The 17,645-nt window shown below is 36.3% G+C and overlaps 1 protein-coding gene across 33 annotated transcripts in view; it reads right to left on the bottom strand.

Moving 5' to 3' along the window:
- Positions 1 to 17,645, bottom strand: part of LOC124171601 (twitchin) — a 207,858-nt gene that overhangs the window by 46,784 nt on the left and 143,429 nt on the right. For all 33 annotated transcript variants that reach the window (XM_046550781.1, XM_046550787.1, XM_046550780.1 and 30 more), the window contains 19 exons: positions 17,354 to 17,635; positions 17,115 to 17,255; positions 15,924 to 16,082; positions 15,462 to 15,764; positions 13,560 to 13,841; positions 13,127 to 13,426; positions 12,419 to 12,554; positions 10,900 to 11,066; positions 10,550 to 10,682; positions 10,242 to 10,422; positions 9,531 to 9,675; positions 8,956 to 9,078; positions 8,273 to 8,854; positions 6,142 to 6,282; positions 4,640 to 4,804; positions 4,416 to 4,551; positions 4,117 to 4,283; positions 3,719 to 4,000; positions 2,132 to 2,315 (listed from right to left, as the gene is read on the bottom strand). In XM_046550781.1, the coding sequence (XP_046406737.1) occupies positions 2,132 to 2,315; positions 3,719 to 4,000; positions 4,117 to 4,283; positions 4,416 to 4,551; positions 4,640 to 4,804; positions 6,142 to 6,282; positions 8,273 to 8,854; positions 8,956 to 9,078; positions 9,531 to 9,675; positions 10,242 to 10,422; positions 10,550 to 10,682; positions 10,900 to 11,066; positions 12,419 to 12,554; positions 13,127 to 13,426; positions 13,560 to 13,841; positions 15,462 to 15,764; positions 15,924 to 16,082; positions 17,115 to 17,255; positions 17,354 to 17,635 (4,009 nt within the window). The remainder of the gene's footprint in view (positions 1 to 2,131; positions 2,316 to 3,718; positions 4,001 to 4,116; positions 4,284 to 4,415; positions 4,552 to 4,639; positions 4,805 to 6,141; positions 6,283 to 8,272; positions 8,855 to 8,955; positions 9,079 to 9,530; positions 9,676 to 10,241; positions 10,423 to 10,549; positions 10,683 to 10,899; positions 11,067 to 12,418; positions 12,555 to 13,126; positions 13,427 to 13,559; positions 13,842 to 15,461; positions 15,765 to 15,923; positions 16,083 to 17,114; positions 17,256 to 17,353; positions 17,636 to 17,645) is intronic.

The raw sequence follows: 17,645 nt of genomic DNA, 5'->3' as shown, positions 1-17,645 counted from the left end.
CTTTTCTATTGATCTACAAGTGATGGGAAGCCACCGCTCCCAGCCCCCCACTTAATCCACAGCTGCCTTATGCCATCTCTCGGCAGGAAAAATGGAGGAGAGGGAAATTTATGTTATCAATTTTACTTTCAAATTGCAATAATTAAAGCAGATAGTAATTTATTGCATAATGGCAATGCATTAATTTTAGTGATACTTTAATTTCAGACAGTAACTAGAGAAAGCAATGAGGCCGGTTGGATGCAGAAAGCAATCATTGCAATTAGAAATATGTATGCAGATTCAAAATACCCATGGTATTTGGTTGTACATATTAACAATCACTGTAGGAAAAGTTCTTGTGGTGAATGAAACAAGATGAAGAAATCTACTCATCTTTCATCGAATAACTTTTGGAATAAACTAGAGATGGGTCCAATAGCAGATTTCTCAAACTCGAATATCAAATTTGACTATTAAATCATAGCTCAAATATTTGAATATCTCAAATTTCGAATACCTCGAGTACTAGAAATCGCCAAAGCATATTAAATGTTATTCTTCTATTTCACTTGATGAATGTATAAATAAAAAGGTATATATCAAATAACTTTTTTATTTTTAATAAAGTCCCCGCATTGATTGTTGTTGCTTTACATTAGCTCTTTTTGGTTGCACTTTTCCTATAGTATCTGTTTTTGTTGGGTGACACTGTTTAGACAGACTTTTCATCTCCAAAGCCAATTAATTTTTTATCATGTCAACATTATTTGAATCTTGGAATACACTATTTTGAATCATGGAACAAGAATTGTGGTGAAAGTGAATGCATAATTGTGTATAATTAATGCATATGCAATGCATAATTAATGTTTTTGCAGAAATTCATATTTAATGGATAACAGCAAATCATTGACGAAACCTTGTAGATGACTATGCGAAAACTTCTTAAATTTTAGGAAATTAATAATGCTATTCACAAGGGGGATAACTGAGAAAGAGTGTCTGCACTTCCACTAGCAAGCAATGTTGCTTCTTCAAAAATATCCAGATTAAAACTCAGGTTAGAGGCAGCTGATATTATTGCTTGCTTCTATTCCAGAAGACTTCTCATCATTTGCAAAAGGGATTTCCATCCTGTGGGTTCATCCTGGATGAGCTTAGAATGAGAAGTGGTGAAAATACTTTTTTGAATGTTGATGGTACCTTCAGCTATGCTCGCTAGGCTAGCGCCCGCTTATGCTGTCGTTGAAATCACCAACAAGACCACATGTTTTTTTTACCACTAAAATCAAAATTTCGATCCTTTTTCAACTTTGAATCGTCATTGCGGAGCCTTGTTTGGCATGAAGAAATAAACCCAACACTAGGGGAAGCCTGCATTCTTATAATGTTCGAATCCATGATGACATTTCTGATGAGTGGAACGGTTTGGGAGCAGTAGCTGAATGCTTGACGGTAGATACCCCAAAAGTCGATTTCCCCCCCGATATTTTCAATTTTTTTGAGAGGGAAACCGGGGATTTTTGCATTTGTTCCCCTCACCACTTTTGGTCCCCCACATCGAAAAATATCTATTCACCACTCTTATCCGTGAATTTGATTTAGTTCGTCAACTTGCCTTAAAGGGCGCTGCATGCACTAAACGACTAGAGTTCTCTACATGGTTTCCAAGTCAACTACCAGCGATGTGTGTGCGACAGTGAATGGCGGGATGTATTCGAGATCGTACTTTTAGTAATATTATTCGAGATCTCTAATATCAAATACTTTCTAGTATTTGAAATGTTCGAATATTTGCAGATACTATTCGCGCATCTATAGAATAAACCTACATCTGTACTGCCCCACAAGCCACTTCAATTGGTGATTGGCAATACTTGGGTGACCTTGAGAATATACAACCCGATCATCATATCCCTACACTTAAGCATTTATTTTTCCAGTTCCAACAAACTCATTGTATGGATATTTGACTGAATCTCAGAATAAGATATTTTTAATGCTAACATAGCTTACTACACACAAGCTCCCTGACCGCAAAGAAACAGATGAAACACCTAGATATTCTAATCTGATTCTGGGGTCATACCTCTGTAAATGCTATTATTGTAGTGCTTGATTCAGCAAAAACTTGATGATTGCAGCTTACCTCATGGAAGTGGCATTGCACTCTCCAACTGGAACCCAGCGCATATTTTCTGTGTCCAGTTTTTCAACTGCATAATAGCTGATTTCAGATCCACCATCATCTTTGGGTGGCCTCCAGTAGAGGGTGCATGAGGATTTGGTGATATTTTCAGGTTTGAGAGGGCCTTCAGGAGGCTGTGGCACATCTATAAGTTGAGAAAGTTCAATGTGCAGAATGAGTAAAATGCAGGGATTTTTATAATGCCTTTAACTAGAAGGAAAATTGAGTAATTGTAAGTCTGACTGTAAAAATGTAAGTTAACACAAATAAAATATGTAATTATGAGGCCACAGTTTTCATAGAAAGTTAAAATAAGGCTATTAAGGACCAGTTAAAATCTTCACACGACAAATATGATCCAAAAAAGACTAAATACTAAGCCACTTCAATGCAATTTTTACTCTTTTTGTGTGGAATTGGCTGGGCAATAATAAATGTTAGTAAGCAATTGGAGAAAACTATACAATAAAGAAATTTGCCTGAGAAAGAGCAATATTAAGGCGACAATGACATGGATACACGTCAGGTGATGGATGACAATCAGCCCAGTCATCACAAGGTGTCAGGTACTTTGCCGACGTACAAGGATAGACGCCCACAATATGGGGTCATAACCAGGGGGGAGGATCCACTGGGGATCCAACTTCAGTACGCCAGGGACAGCAGCAAGATGAATATCCAGTTAAAAAAGGATCACGAAAGATATTGAGGTAAAAGGGACGGTAAGGACTCAGAACCCAAATTTTTAAAATGCTGATTGGCCTAACCTCCCTACAATGACTGATTGCAGTGCTTCTGGCAGACTGAAGCTGAACTAGTTGAAGCAGATATTCTACTTGGACACTGGATATGATGGCTAACACTTTCGCTATTAGGATGATGTTATAAGCGATAAATGGGCATCCCAACAGCTCCACTTTCATACTCCATGTGTTTAATCAGATATTCATATTTTACATAATATACTATATGAGATTTTTGAAGTCACTGTCGTAGGATATTTTACTCTAAAATGGTCAGCTCAATCCAAAAAAAAGGTAAACAAGTATCGGCCATGACAGAAAATGCTAGCCTGGTTTAAATCATCCATCTTATGCAGAAAAGTAGATATATTTCCATAACAACACTTATTACAGGTTTTTATAAACTGTGCTATCATGGAAAGATTGAAAATTACTTTGGCTATGCTCTTCAACTTTGAGCATGACGTAGATAACACTGATATACTTGATATCCTCAGTAGATCCCCATGGTACTAAAAATTCTGTATCCCTTATGCTGGCTGGGAAATTTGAAACATTTGGAAACTAAGTACAATTTTCCAACAAGATGCATATCACTTAGATTCACCACTCATGTTACTTTAATCCTACTACAAAATGGATTTATTGCAGAATAAATACTTTTCCTCTAATAGATTCAATTAAAGCGATCAAAACATATCCATTCATCAATTAAGAGCCAGAATAAGTGATTTTCTTAAGATAGCATCCAAATAAGCATATAAATTTATAAATGCAAAATTTTTAACCATTAATCTACACTTACCCAAGACTGTGACATTAACAGTTGCAGTGTCAACACCATTGATGTTCTTAGCTGTTAGAGTGTAGGTACCACTGTCAATTCTCTTGGCATCAATTACTTTCATCTTTGTGTTGTAGTTTTCATTGATGATCTTGATGCGGTCAGTGTTGATGACCATATTGCCCTTGAGTGTCCATTCCTTTGATGGAGGAGGCTCACCAATGACGGGCACATCAAAGTCAAAGTTCTGGCCAGCACGAACCTTGATATCAAGCAAGGCATTGCGGTCGATACGTGGAGCCACTGGACAGAGAAAATATGTGATGATTAAAATGAGAGAAATCAAGGCACAATACCAACTCATAAATCATGCTTGAAATAAATGATATTGACAAAAAATCTGAAGAGAAAGAACTTACAGTTCTTTGGTCTGGCAATGTGCGGTTTTGTGGGATCGCTTGGCTCTCCTGGTCCAGCCTTGTTCACAGCACGCACTCTGAATTCATACTGGTTACCTTCAATCAGGTCAGGAACTTTGCCTGTTGTAATATCACCATCAACTTCTGCACATTTCTCCCAGCTGGGACTGTAAAAGGTAATTAATGGTGAATATGAACAAAAGGTATCATGTGTCTTGAAAATTTTTATAAAAATTGCAGAAATAATCATAAAATCCAAATATCTATGGCGACCACCATCACTGTGATTCAATACTCACTTATACTTGTCCTTCTTTTCAATAATGTAGCCAGTGATTGGAGAGCCACCATCCTGTTCAGGCCTGGTCCAAAACAGTTCAACAAAGTCTTTGTCATAATCCTTGATTTCAGGTGTACCAGGTTTGCTTGGTTCATCTATAGCCAAAACATATGCAAATTAATAAATAAGTCTTGCCACAAAATTGTTCAAGAAAGAAACATGATGACAATATACTACACTTACCAAATGGATTTTTGGCTTCAATAGCTTGAGCAGTGGTGAGAGGATCAGACTTTCCTTGTTTGTTGACGGCTCTCACTCGGAATTTGTATTTGTGTCCCGGAGTCAGCCCATCAACATTGAGCGAAGTGGTTGGTCCCTCAGTCTCTCCCGCAGGCACCCATCGCCCTTAATATCAATCAAATCACTTACTCATGAATTTTTTTTCACAACAAGGAGACAAAACCTATTCTCTGCTAAATGGTATGCCTTAAAAAGTAATCTAACAACATGCCTGATCTTAAAAAAAATACTACATATAATTTGCTCATTATACATGTATTGAACATATAGTCTTAAATGATATTAAATGAAGAGTAGACAGGAGCTTTGACCCATTCAAGCCCCTGAATGCCCAGGATTTCAAAATTATTTTTTTATGATACTTATGAATATTTAGCTTAGAAAATTTATTTAAGCCACAAAAAAACATGACACTCATTTTAATTGCTAAAAATATTTTTTTCATTGAGGTCAAAAACAACCACTTGGGATAATAGGGTGTGAAATCACATTCTTCTCTTTATTTTCCCTAACATGTTTCATTGCAGTAGTTAGAAAAGATGTTTAAAAATTGATTCTGTAATGCATTAATAACTGTTTCCTAAATTCTAAATTACCTCTGCGATGAGAAATTAATAGCTAAAAGGATAAATATCCTGAAAAATTATTTCTCAAGTTTTTAATTACAGATAATAGGCAGCCTCGTTGTTTTCGACAACTTGGGCTTAAATGGGTAAATTTAAGAGTTAATAATTACAAAACTTTGTCACCTACATTCTGGATACAGAGTTTTTAAGTAGTTTAAGTAAACTTCCTGTAATTCCTTGTTACCGGCAATGATTATGCACGATAAAAGGAAATAAAAGTTGATTTCCAATGGACAGAAGATTTGAAATTGATATTTGATCACCAACACATCAATGGGCACCCCACTGCCCTCTGTGCACCATGTTTGGTATTTTTTAGCTATCAAAGAAACTTGTGGGGTGCACTTCCCATTAGTCTGGAAATGTGTACTTCATATTGTGCGTGCACCGTAAGGCAGCTGTTATACACAAGATATTGTATGATTAGTTCCATTAAAGTGATAAAATTTGAGCTGTCAGGTTTTGGCACAATCCTTGGAGTGGGAGCCCAAGGTGGGCACTCTATGTACCATACCCAGTCATTCCTGATTTTACCATAATTAGGTAGTGCAAGTTAATTGTTCATTTGATGCCATTAATTCAACTTAGAAAACAGTTTCCTTCAGTGTAAATTAAGGTTAAACTGCTGCATCAGTCATGCTGCACTATGCATGTGTAGCCAATGCCCACCCGCATGAACTCACAGACCACACCCAACAGCCAAAAACCCAAATGCCCAAAATAATGATAAGAGTTTTCAACAGCACATAATATTTCATGGAGTTTCCCATTCACAGGCTGTTTTTACCAACTAAAGCAACACAAGATAATGCATACCAGTAGCTTCATCCATTTTTTCCACAACATATTTCTCAACTGGCTGGCCTCCGTCATCAGCTGGTGGGTTCCAAGAAAGCTTGCAGCCTTCAGCAAACACATCAGACACCTTAAGTGGACCACCAGGTGGACTTGGTTTGTCTGTGAAGTAATTCATACCATTTAATTAATAAAACATTCCAAATGGCTAAAGATGGCAAAGCATGAGGTGATGGCAGATATATTGTAAGAATATTATCATTAATATTGGTCTGAGGATTATATCCCTGGCCTTATTTGCCCCTGAATTCCTACAAGTCATAGCTTGTGCAGTGGCGGCTTGCCCATGAGGACTACTGGATGCCACTCCTGCCAAAGATTTGATAAAGGAAAAAAATTAAATACCCATTCGATTATAATTATACACCTAATTAACCAAAGTTTTTTTTCAATTGCATGCATTGAAACTGTAGGAAAAACATGCAAAATTAGCGTAGAAATTTGTATTTGTAGTCGTGGGGCACTGGCCAGAATGTCCCACCATGCAGTTATAAGAAGAGTGGTAGTGGTGGGGGCTGCTGGTGCTGTGACGCGTCTAAGCTTGTGCCTCATGGAAGTCTTGGAAAGCATGTGCAGAGTGACGTATCTAGTGAGTTGACATCGCCACCACAGCCGAATCATCTTGGTGTAGTAGAATACCTTGTTTTGGTGACCAGTTGACTTATTGCGTGTAAATTATTTTATCGACTCAGTGATTGGTATGTAAATAGGCCTAGTTGTAGTTGAGTTTATCGAGTTAGTGATTGTTAGTGTTTTAGAGTTAGTGATTGTTTTGTCTATTAGTGAGTCATAATGGTCTCGTGTGATTCCAACAATGTGAATTTTATTATTAGTAATGGAATTAGGACCTGGAACATAGGATCGAGCTCAAGAATTACGCCCCCCTAGGCCAATACTAAATATAATTCAACAACGAAAGGCCTCTAGAGCACAAAACAGTTTTGTTTCGAAATTTTCCAATAATTTGTACAACTATGCTGATTGGTTGTGTGGGTGCACAGTTAAACATTCTTTTTTTTTCTATCCTTGTTTGGTAATGGGAGTTGCATACCGTGCATGGATGGTGGATGGTGTTCCAGATTTAAAACATTTAAATGATAAAGTCAAAAAACATTAATTGAGTGAAAAACATGTTAATGCTAGCATTGAGTATGCCATGTTGGGCAAAGTTGACATAAGAGTGCAATTAGATAGTGTGTACAGATTAAGAATTCAAAACTAAATGAAGAAGGGTAAAAAAAACATCACATATTAAGTAAATAGATAGATAACAATAGTATATTTAAGCTTTAGTATATCTTATAGTATTTTTAATCAAGCTTTATTAGGAAAACTAGGTGTTTTTGTTGAAAAACAGAACACATGGCATCACAAATTTTATACCTAGATTGCCTTAAAAACTCACTAAAATACACAAAATATTTTAAAAATTTGACCCTCCGGTGGCGTGTGCCCCCCAGCATTTGACTCATGAGCCGTCACTGAGCTTGTATTTGGGTACTTCAGGGACAAGACCAGCAGAAATTTACACTTTTACAATTTGAAATTTGTATTTTTAATCACTGAAAATAATTTATTTATATATCTAATGTGCATCATCAAAAATAATTCAAGAAACTATTAAAGAGATGACACAAAATCATAAGCTTAATAAAAGAATCCACCCATTAAAATGATGGCTTCAGTTCTTCTAGTGTTAAAACGTCATTAGATCCATGCTTCCCTTCAAAGGCTCTTGATCACATTACGTGCAAAGAGCATATCTTAGCAGATTACATATTTCCTCAGCAAACTGAGTGATGCATGATTCAAAACTCTTCAATCAAATAGAATTGTAGAGTAAAGGGAATGTTTTTGATAATTAATTAGAAAAAAATAATAAGCAAGTACTTTTTTACTCATACTTAAATGGTGCTCATTAAAATGACATAATTATCTCAGATAACATCAGCAGAAAAAAGGCAAGAACTAATTACAAAAAATAATGAGGCAGATTGGAAAGATGTTGAATTCTGATCATCAAATTCAATTAAGTAATACAAGTAAGATTTGGTATGGAGACAGGACAAGGCTTGTGGATAAATCAACTTACCCAAGACAATAACATCCACTTCAGCTACGTCTTTGCCATTGATGTTCTCAGCAATGATGGTGTACTTTCCAGATTCAGCTCTGGTTGCCATCCTCACATTCATCTTAGTGTTGTACTCAGTATGGAGGACTTTGACACGGTCAGTGGTCTTCACATCCTTGCCACGCAGCTGCCACTTAGTTGTTGGAGGTGGTTCACCAGACACCTTGACATCAAAGCCAAAGTTCTGACCAGCCTTGATTCGTACTTCAATGAGTGTGCTTCTATCAATCTTGGGAGCCAGGTTACGAGGCTTAGCGATAATTGTGGGCGTAGGATCACTTGGCTCTCCAGGACCAGCCTTATTAACAGCACGTACTCGGAATTCATACGCCTGTCCTTCAATGAGATCAGGGACAGTTGCTGTCAGCTGATCAGCAGGTACTTCCACGGCCTTTTCCCAAAGACCATACTTATCACGCTTCTCAATGACATATCCAGTAATGGGAGAGCCACCATCTTCTTTGGGTGGAGTCCACTTGAGATCAACATGGTCCTTATCCCAGTCGGTGGCCTTGAGATCTCCAGGCTTCCCAGGTTCATCTGTGAACATTATAACATCCCATTACGTATTATATTGAAATTATGTTATAAGACCATGTTGCACTAAAGAATATAGGAAAGGTTTCAGGAAATGTGCTCACCAAATGGATTCTTGGCAATAATTGATGTGTCCGCCACCAAAGGCTCTGAATCACCTTCAGAGTTGACGGCCATGACTCTGAATTTGTATTCTTTCCCAGGAGTCAACCCGGTCACCTCCATACCTGGGAAACAAATGACACAAATGAGTCAAATTTGACAGATTTGTAATTAACAGACTAAACATGTGACAAAAGAGCACATCACATTACGGAAGGCCAAACTCACCACTAGCTATCATAATATCATGAAATTTATCAATCTTAAGATAAAATAAAAACAACAATCTATGATGACACTCTTTCCCTCCAGGACCCATGTCCACCAGACAAGTACAATGTGTTTGCTTAACAAATAAAAGTGAACGCCTGAACTACAATTGGTTTGCATGGTCAGGAGTAGGAAAGAAATGTGAATACAGGTTTGTAGGTTAAATTTAATTTTTTGTACTATACTTTAAAAGTATGAAAATATTTTAATTAAAATGGGAGTAATGAAAATCTGTTACATAATAAATTACAAAGTTCTCAATTTAGTAAGCCTGCACTATGCATAACAAACAAAAATTTCCAATTACCTGGTTCCTGAGACCTTCCACATGGGACCCATAATCCAGACTCTGGGTCCATTTTCTCCACTTGGTAGTACTCAATTGGAGTGCCACCATCATCCTTTGGCCTCTTCCATTTCAATTTGCATCCTTCCTTGTGGACATCTGAGATCTAAATGCCAAACAAAATGGGATAATTATAAATGAGGAAATTTCCTAAAAACAAGACCATTTTACATAAATCATACTAAAACATGAATTATTATTATTCATAGAAAATAAAATTTTTAAATACTAAAATTCACAAAGAGAGAGACATCTTATAAGCAAACATCTCTAAAATGTAATGGATGCAAGGTTGAGTGATTCTATTTTGAGTCCTGGGTAGATCTCAGGTTAATAGCAATTAACTTTATCAGACACAGACATGATATTTTAGAGAAGTTACTTGACAAATATTCAACAGAAAAAAGATTTCTGCAACAAAATGAATAAAAGATGAACCTCTAGCATTCATCTGGTAAGTCATGCCAGATTGAACATAATATTTAGCTTGTCATTACATAGGTACTTCATCATTAGATCTGCTACACGGATTAGTATTTTTTTAAATATTCATACTCTTGAAACTAAATATAGCAATAATCTGATACAAATTTTAATTCTAATATCTCCACTGAAAAACTATGGCAGAAGTTGAAATATGTATTCAACTCCATGATGAAAAATGCAATTCACCTGTAGAGGTCCCTCAGGAGGAGTGGGTTTGTCAGTAACGGTCACATTCACAGTAACTGTGTCCTTTCCTGAACTGTTAGAGGCAATAATGGTGTACTCTCCTGAGTCGCCACGCTGCACAGGACGAATGACCAGTTTGGTGTTATAATCAACATTATCAATGTGAACAGTTTTAGATGACCTGAGAAATAACACAAATACAAGCATTAAGGAAAAATCAATGAATCATCATCATTAAATCTTATTTACTATCATGCATAATTAAAATTAGTTCTCCCGAAGAAAAAACCTATGCCCAGAATAATTACCGTAGAGTCCCACTGCCAGACCTCCACTCAATGCTTGGAGGTGGCTCTCCACTGACATTGACATCATACTTGAGGGTTGAACCGGCAGAGATTGTAACATCATGCAAATTGCGCCGGTCAATCCTTGGAGCCACTGAGGAGAAAAGCAGAGAGATATCAAATTATTTCATGAGATACTGAAAAAAGTCTAATTACTCATATTCAATGTATTAAAAATGCAGGCATTAATAAGAATGTATCTTTTTTATCATTAATTTAGTATGCAAACGAGATCAAAGATTATAATGATACATTCGAAGATTTGGAATAAAAATAATTTCATTGCATAATATCATCAGAAATTGACTTACGGAAGCGAGGTTTGGCAATTATGTTCTTGCTTGCATCACCAGGCTCACTCTGGCCAGCCTTGTTGACTGCTATCACTCGGAACTGGTATTCATTCCCTTCAATGAGACCACTCACGACAGCCTGAGGAGTGGCACTATTTGTCTCTACAGCCTTTTCCCACATCATGCTGAAAGGAAAGGACAATCAACATTTGTCACCAATTATTTCATTTTATTGATTATTTTTTTTCTAAGTAACGATCATTCAAAGGAGTAAATGAAAAGTATTGAGTGAAGAATTTGATCACTTCAGTCTGGTGCAAATTCAAACAAACATCAATATTATAAGAATACAAGGGAACGGTATTTAAGAAAATTCTTACCTGTCATTTTCATCATTGGAAAATTATAAGCCATACATTTAGAACACATCTAGATGAGCACAAATAATGATGTGTAACAAGAGTACACAAAAGGTTTTCAATGATACGTGCCATAATTTTTACTGACAATTATTATTTAATGAGCATAATTTACAAATAAATTTAGGCCCTCAAATAAAGGATTGATTATTGATGAGCTTCCAGTTATTAAAAAACAGTGAGGACAATCATATTTCATTAGGATTAATTTTTCAGAGCTCATTTAATTATAAGAGAGGACAATTATGCACTACAAACATATATGCACAAGTATTAGTAGATACTACAGCACAACAATACTTTTTATAAATTTTGAGTATACAGAGATTGGTATGACTTCCTTCACTGAGTATACATGTATCTCCGAGTATTTCCTTTTTCACCAATCTTTATGGTATAAAGGCAGTGACTATGGAATAAGGGGACCGGTAAGTTCACTGCCACATGGCTGCCTATTCATTTCATTTGTTGGTGTGAAGAGACAAGCCAAGGAATTTTGCTATACTACCTCTAACCACAAAATCTAACAATGCCTGCCTTAAAGTCACAAAGATAGTTGAAAATGGTAATAATTAATCTTAGTTAAATTAAATGATGTTATTTAATGGAAAAGGAAAAAGTATGGCATTCAGAAACATTTATAATCCCAACACAGGGAATCTGTATTCAGTGAATTTTACAATCAACATTGCATACGCCAGGCTCATCATCTCCCAAGCCCCAGACCCATGGGAAACTTTGGGAGATGAAAATCTGAATGTCAATCAGAGTTCCACTCAATTCATCAATAAACCTTAATAACAATGCAATCCAGAAAATAGTAGACCCTAATGATCATTTATACATTTTTTATAGATCTTAAAATCACAGCCTCCAAAGAAAACATAAATATAGTTGAATCTAAAGATCAATGTATTAATTATGTAACTATCCCATCATAGCCAAAGAAATGTCCCCATGTTTCTTTATAAAAGAATTTCTATTTTATCTTATAAAATAAATAATTTTTGTTTCTTACTGATGAATTAATGCTTCTGCACAAAAACTAGACAGATTCAATATGATATTCATACGGACCATCCTTTAAACATTTCCATGCACAAAATTCAAATTCATACCTGTACTTATCCTTCTTTTCAATGATATAACCAGTGATGGGAGAGCCTCCATCAGATGCTGGTTCTTTCCAGATGAGATCAACATGGTTCTGACTCCAGTCAACGGCATCGGGAGCTCCAGGAGCACTGGGAACAGCTAAGACAAAATTTGACAGTCAATTTTTAGACAGATATAATCCTCATAAAATATCACAAAAGAATCATTAAAAAATGGTATAACCTCACATAAAAATTATGTATTAGGTAGCGGTATCTTGCTGACTGAAGGGATTTACTTTGGCAAACAAAAGTATTCCTATCCCAATTTATGACAAAATGGGAATTGTTAAACTTAGGGATATGAGAGCATTTTTTCTGAGAAGGAAGTACTTTCAACATTTTTTAAAAGCCATAGGGTAGTAAGTTGTGTCCAGACTATACTATTTACAAGCAATGGAGGGACATATTTAAAAGAATATCAGAATTATAAACCCTCTATTTCAACTGTGCATTAAAAAGGAAAAAATATATGAATTTTCTAAGAGGAGATATAATGGCATCGACATAGGTAGATGACTTCTCTAATAACATTCCAGAAGAGAGCAAAAGGACTTATCACAACAGCAATCCACACAATTGAGCCGGAATGCGGCAGAAATATATGTACCATTTTATAGAACTACTATCTACAAAGACTAGAACACAATCTATCTTTGTGCTATCACTTACTGAATGGATCTTTAGCAATGATTGAGGATAGTGTCTCCAAGGGTTCCGATTCTCCTTCCTTGTTGATTGCTTTTACTCTGAACTGATATTCATGTCCAGGAATAAGTCCCTGCACTTCCATTTCAGGATCTTTAGAGCGTCCTACTGGCAACCATATACCCGTATCAGGATCAAACTTCTCAACAAGATAGGTTTCAATTGGTTCACCACCATCATCCTTTGGTTTCTTCCACTTGAGTTTACATCCATCTTTGTGAATATCACTGACTTCCAATGGACCTTCTGGTTTTCCAGGCTTGGCTATGGAATAAAATTTAAATAATAAAGCTTTCGTTCGAGTAAATTTTGAATAAATGGCAGATGGCAGAAAAAATAGCATAAATTGGGTCTCTGAAATCAGAAATAAACACATAAGGTAAATAGGAATACTTACTGACGACAATTACTTCAATTTCCTCTGAATCAGATCCCCATTTATTCACAGCCTGGATCTTATATAATCCACTGTCTTTCCTCTCTGGATTGTCATTGTAAAATCTGCTATTGTAAGGCACATTCTCAATCCTCCTGACACTAGTTTCTTGGATGCTCTTATTGTTAATGGTCCATGTCACATCTGGAGGAGGTTCACCAATTATCTTCACATCAAACATGATGGGCTCACCTTCACGAACAGTAATATTTCTGAGATTTCTGCGGTCAATCTTGGGAGCCACTGCACATAGAAGGAAGTAATTCATCATTGTCATCAAATACTCAAAAACAGCATTATAAGAGTTCAGTCAACCATTTAAAAGCCACAGTTGCCCTAGGCAACTCTTTTAAAAATCTTTACTATCATAAAATAAGTTTACCATAATGATGCTTTTTGATTTCTTTCATTAATGAAGACTTCTCAGTAAAGAAGAGTGCTTTTCATACCCTGTAAAACTTTCAGACACTTATCATAAGGATTTCTTTTAATAGTAGCCTGCCAATTTTTGCATGAAATTAGAAAATTTTGCATTGCAATCACAGGGTTCACGTGAAACAAACTAACAAATAATTGGCAGCGAATCATTTGGCAAGAATAAATGCAGAAAACAGCTCAAAAAATTAAGATATGACACAATTGTCATCTCACCTCCAATTATTGATCAGTAATTCTACATGAAGTAAACCCACTATTTTGTGTGCATGGATTACCCATGTTGTGGATTGTGAGTGCACGAGTTTCACCTTTCTTTGATTTTTTCCGCAATCTTTATGAAGAATAAAATAGGATGCAAAAACACCAGGATTATCGCATTTTAATGCAAACACAAGGCTTTTTATTTTCTTTAATTGCTGACGAGGAATGTTTCAAGCTGACTCACATGTCTGCTCTAGTATAGCAGAAGATGATGAGGGGTGCAAAAAACTTGGTTTATTCAGTAAAAAATAATTCTTCAACAATATTTCTTCAATGGATAACAATCATAAATTAATAAAATTTTATCTACAATTTAAATGAGTATTTTTCATATTGCAAAAGTGTAATTATTGCCCAAGCCTCACATGCAGTTGAATACAGCCCAAGGGAACCAAGGATTTTGTACACTCAGGTATATTTATGGCACAACCAGTCAAGGAGAGGAAGAGGGTAGTGGAAGTGAAGTCAGTAAGGGAAGGGGAAGCAGACACAAAGGGAATAGAGATTACTTGAGTCACAGCCAGGTACAAGCCTGAGTGGACAGTTTGCTGAGGTATATGGAGCGGTGGAAATACGAATACAATGACATTCACCACTGAAAAGATCAGTGGTCACATGAAGAAACCTCTCAATGAGTCCTTGAAGCAATCTACAATAACATATTATGTGCCTAAATAATAACATATTGTACACTCAGGTATGTTTATGGCACAACCAGTCAAGGAGAGGAAGAGGGTAGTGGAAGTGAAGTCAGTAAGGGAAGGGGAAGCAGACACAAAGGGAGTAGAGATTGCTTGAGTCACAGCCAGGTACAAGCCTGAGTGGACAGTTTGCTGAGGTATATGGAGCGGTGGAAATACGACTACAATGACATTCACTACCGAAAAGATCAGTGGTCACATGAAGAAACCTCTCAATGAGTCCTTGAAGCAATCTACAATAACAAATTATGTGCCTAAATAATAACATATTGTTTTACTTATACAATGTATGAATATTATAAGAAATAAAAGTGGAAGTTTGGTTTATCTGAGCTTTCCAATTATCCGTGCCGCCTCCAACCATCACTTTCCCAGATAATTGAGAATTAATTGTAAGAGCATCGGCCCAAATTTCTGCTCCATAAGAAAAATATTAGAACATATTTTGGTGACTTTCACTTACATTTCCTGGGTTTGGCAGTGATTGGCTTGCTCGCTTCACTAGCCTCACCAGGGCCGGCGGCATTGACAGCTCGTACTCGGAATTCATACGTCTGTCCATCTTCTAAGTTATCAGCTCGTCCTTTGCACTCATCTCCTTTCACTTCACCAGCCTTTGTCCACCTCGGGCTTCCCTTTTCCCTCTTCTCAATGATATAACCAGTGATTGGAGATCCACCATCTTTAGTTGGTGGAGTCCATCGAAGGTCAACGTGATCCCTATCCCAATCAGTGGCTTCTGGAGCTCCAGGTGCACCGGGTTCATCTGTGTCCAAGGAACATTTAATCATAAGTTAACCGAAATCCACCAGCAAACATCAAGTATTCAAATCCCAAAGGGAAGCAACCATCATGCATTCAGATCCCAAAGGGATTTGAGGTTTTATGACAGCTACGTTTCATTGATCAAGATAGACTGACATACCAAATGGATTTTTGGCAATGATTGCCTCATCTGCATCCAGAGGTTCAGACTCTCCTTCAGCATTGACAGCCATCACTCGGAATTTGTACTCTTGTCCTGGCTGTAAATTCGTGACATCCATTTTTGGTTCTTTCGTTCGGCCAACTGGAACCCATCGCCCTGTTAGACAAAAACATAATTACATGAGCAAGAGTGATTTTATGTAGAAAATTATTTTTAGCAACAGTAAAAGCCACATGAAAACGGGTACCACTGATGGAATATATGCATCTGTCAGCGATATAAGAATTCAAGGTAGTGCATGAGTGATACTTGGCATTTTGGTTGATAAACTATGCTGTGTAAACCATATTACATGGTGAGAAAATTACTAAGATACAATTATGTAAACGTAAAAATATTATTTTTACCAAATATTGACTAGACAGGCTGCAAAGGTATATTCAAACATATGAGAAATAGTCATTACAGTGGAAGAAAAATAAAATGGAAATGAAAAAAAAAACACAAAAATAATTTAAAATTGTTTAAAATTAATTGTTAATCATATGATTTTCATTTCAAATTTATTTTATCAGTGGTGAATATTAAGGGCATAGCAGGTACATAGTTGCTTCTTCAACTTTTTGGACACTCAGTAGTTGATTCATAATAATGACAATTAATGACGAATTCTAAATAAGCATGACATTGGAGGATATAAATTCATGAAAATTAAAAAGTTTAGCATGCTGACAAGCCTCACATTAATTCTACTCAAATTTCATCATGCTACCTGCAATTGATCTTTCTGAAATGTTTCAGTGATTTTACCCCTTCCTAATCATTTCCATTCATATTTCAAATCACTCATTTATACTCAGAAAGCTGTCAAAATAAAGAAAAATTTTGAAAAAAAAACTGATGCCAATGAGCATAAATTTCAGACACATGTCTTTGTGTGTGTGCATACTAGAAATAATGGAAAATCCCAAAGACCTTGAACAGATCAGCCCTATGTCCATCACAGCAAAGAAACTTTTCTCTCACACACATCCAAGCATCCTGAATAGTTAATAAACTGATATACTAAATGAAACTGCATTATAGATTTTCCATCAAGTTAGTAGCTGTAATAGATTTAGTAACAATAAGTTATCTAGACCTAGGCCATTATTAATATTGTCTCACTGGCAATAGTTCTTCTCTCACCTGTTTCTGTATCCATTTTCTCAACAGCATAATGCTCAATTGGACATCCACCATCATCCTTGGGAGGATTCCATTTAAGACTGCATCCCTCCTTGTGAATGTCTGATATCTTGAGTGGGCCTTCTGGTTTTGCAGGCTTATCTGAAGTAAATTATTCAATCATGTTCGTTGTCATTGTCACCAGTTTGACCTTCACATTTTAATTACTATAATTAGCATAATTTAACATCAAAACTCACCTAGCACCGTTACCTCAACAGTAGCCTCATCTTTACCAGTACTATTTTCTGCCTTGATCATATAAGTTCCAGTATCTTTCCTCGAGGCAGCTGTGACTATCAATTTGGATTTGTAATCTTCATTTTCTATGCTTAAATTGCCCTTGCTGTCCAACCGAGCTTTGTTTAAGAACCATGACTTAGATGGAGGAGGTTCACCAGTAATTTTGACATCAAACCTAATGTTTTGTCCAGCCTTTATGGTGAGGTCCCTCAAGGTACTACGATCAATATATGGAGCAGCTGGAAAATT

This window comes from Ischnura elegans, chromosome X, assembly GCF_921293095.1.
Source record: "Ischnura elegans chromosome X, ioIscEleg1.1, whole genome shotgun sequence".
In the NCBI taxonomy this organism is placed as follows: Eukaryota; Metazoa; Arthropoda; class Insecta; order Odonata; family Coenagrionidae; genus Ischnura; species Ischnura elegans.
This window is presented reverse-complemented; position numbering and strand designations above follow the sequence as displayed.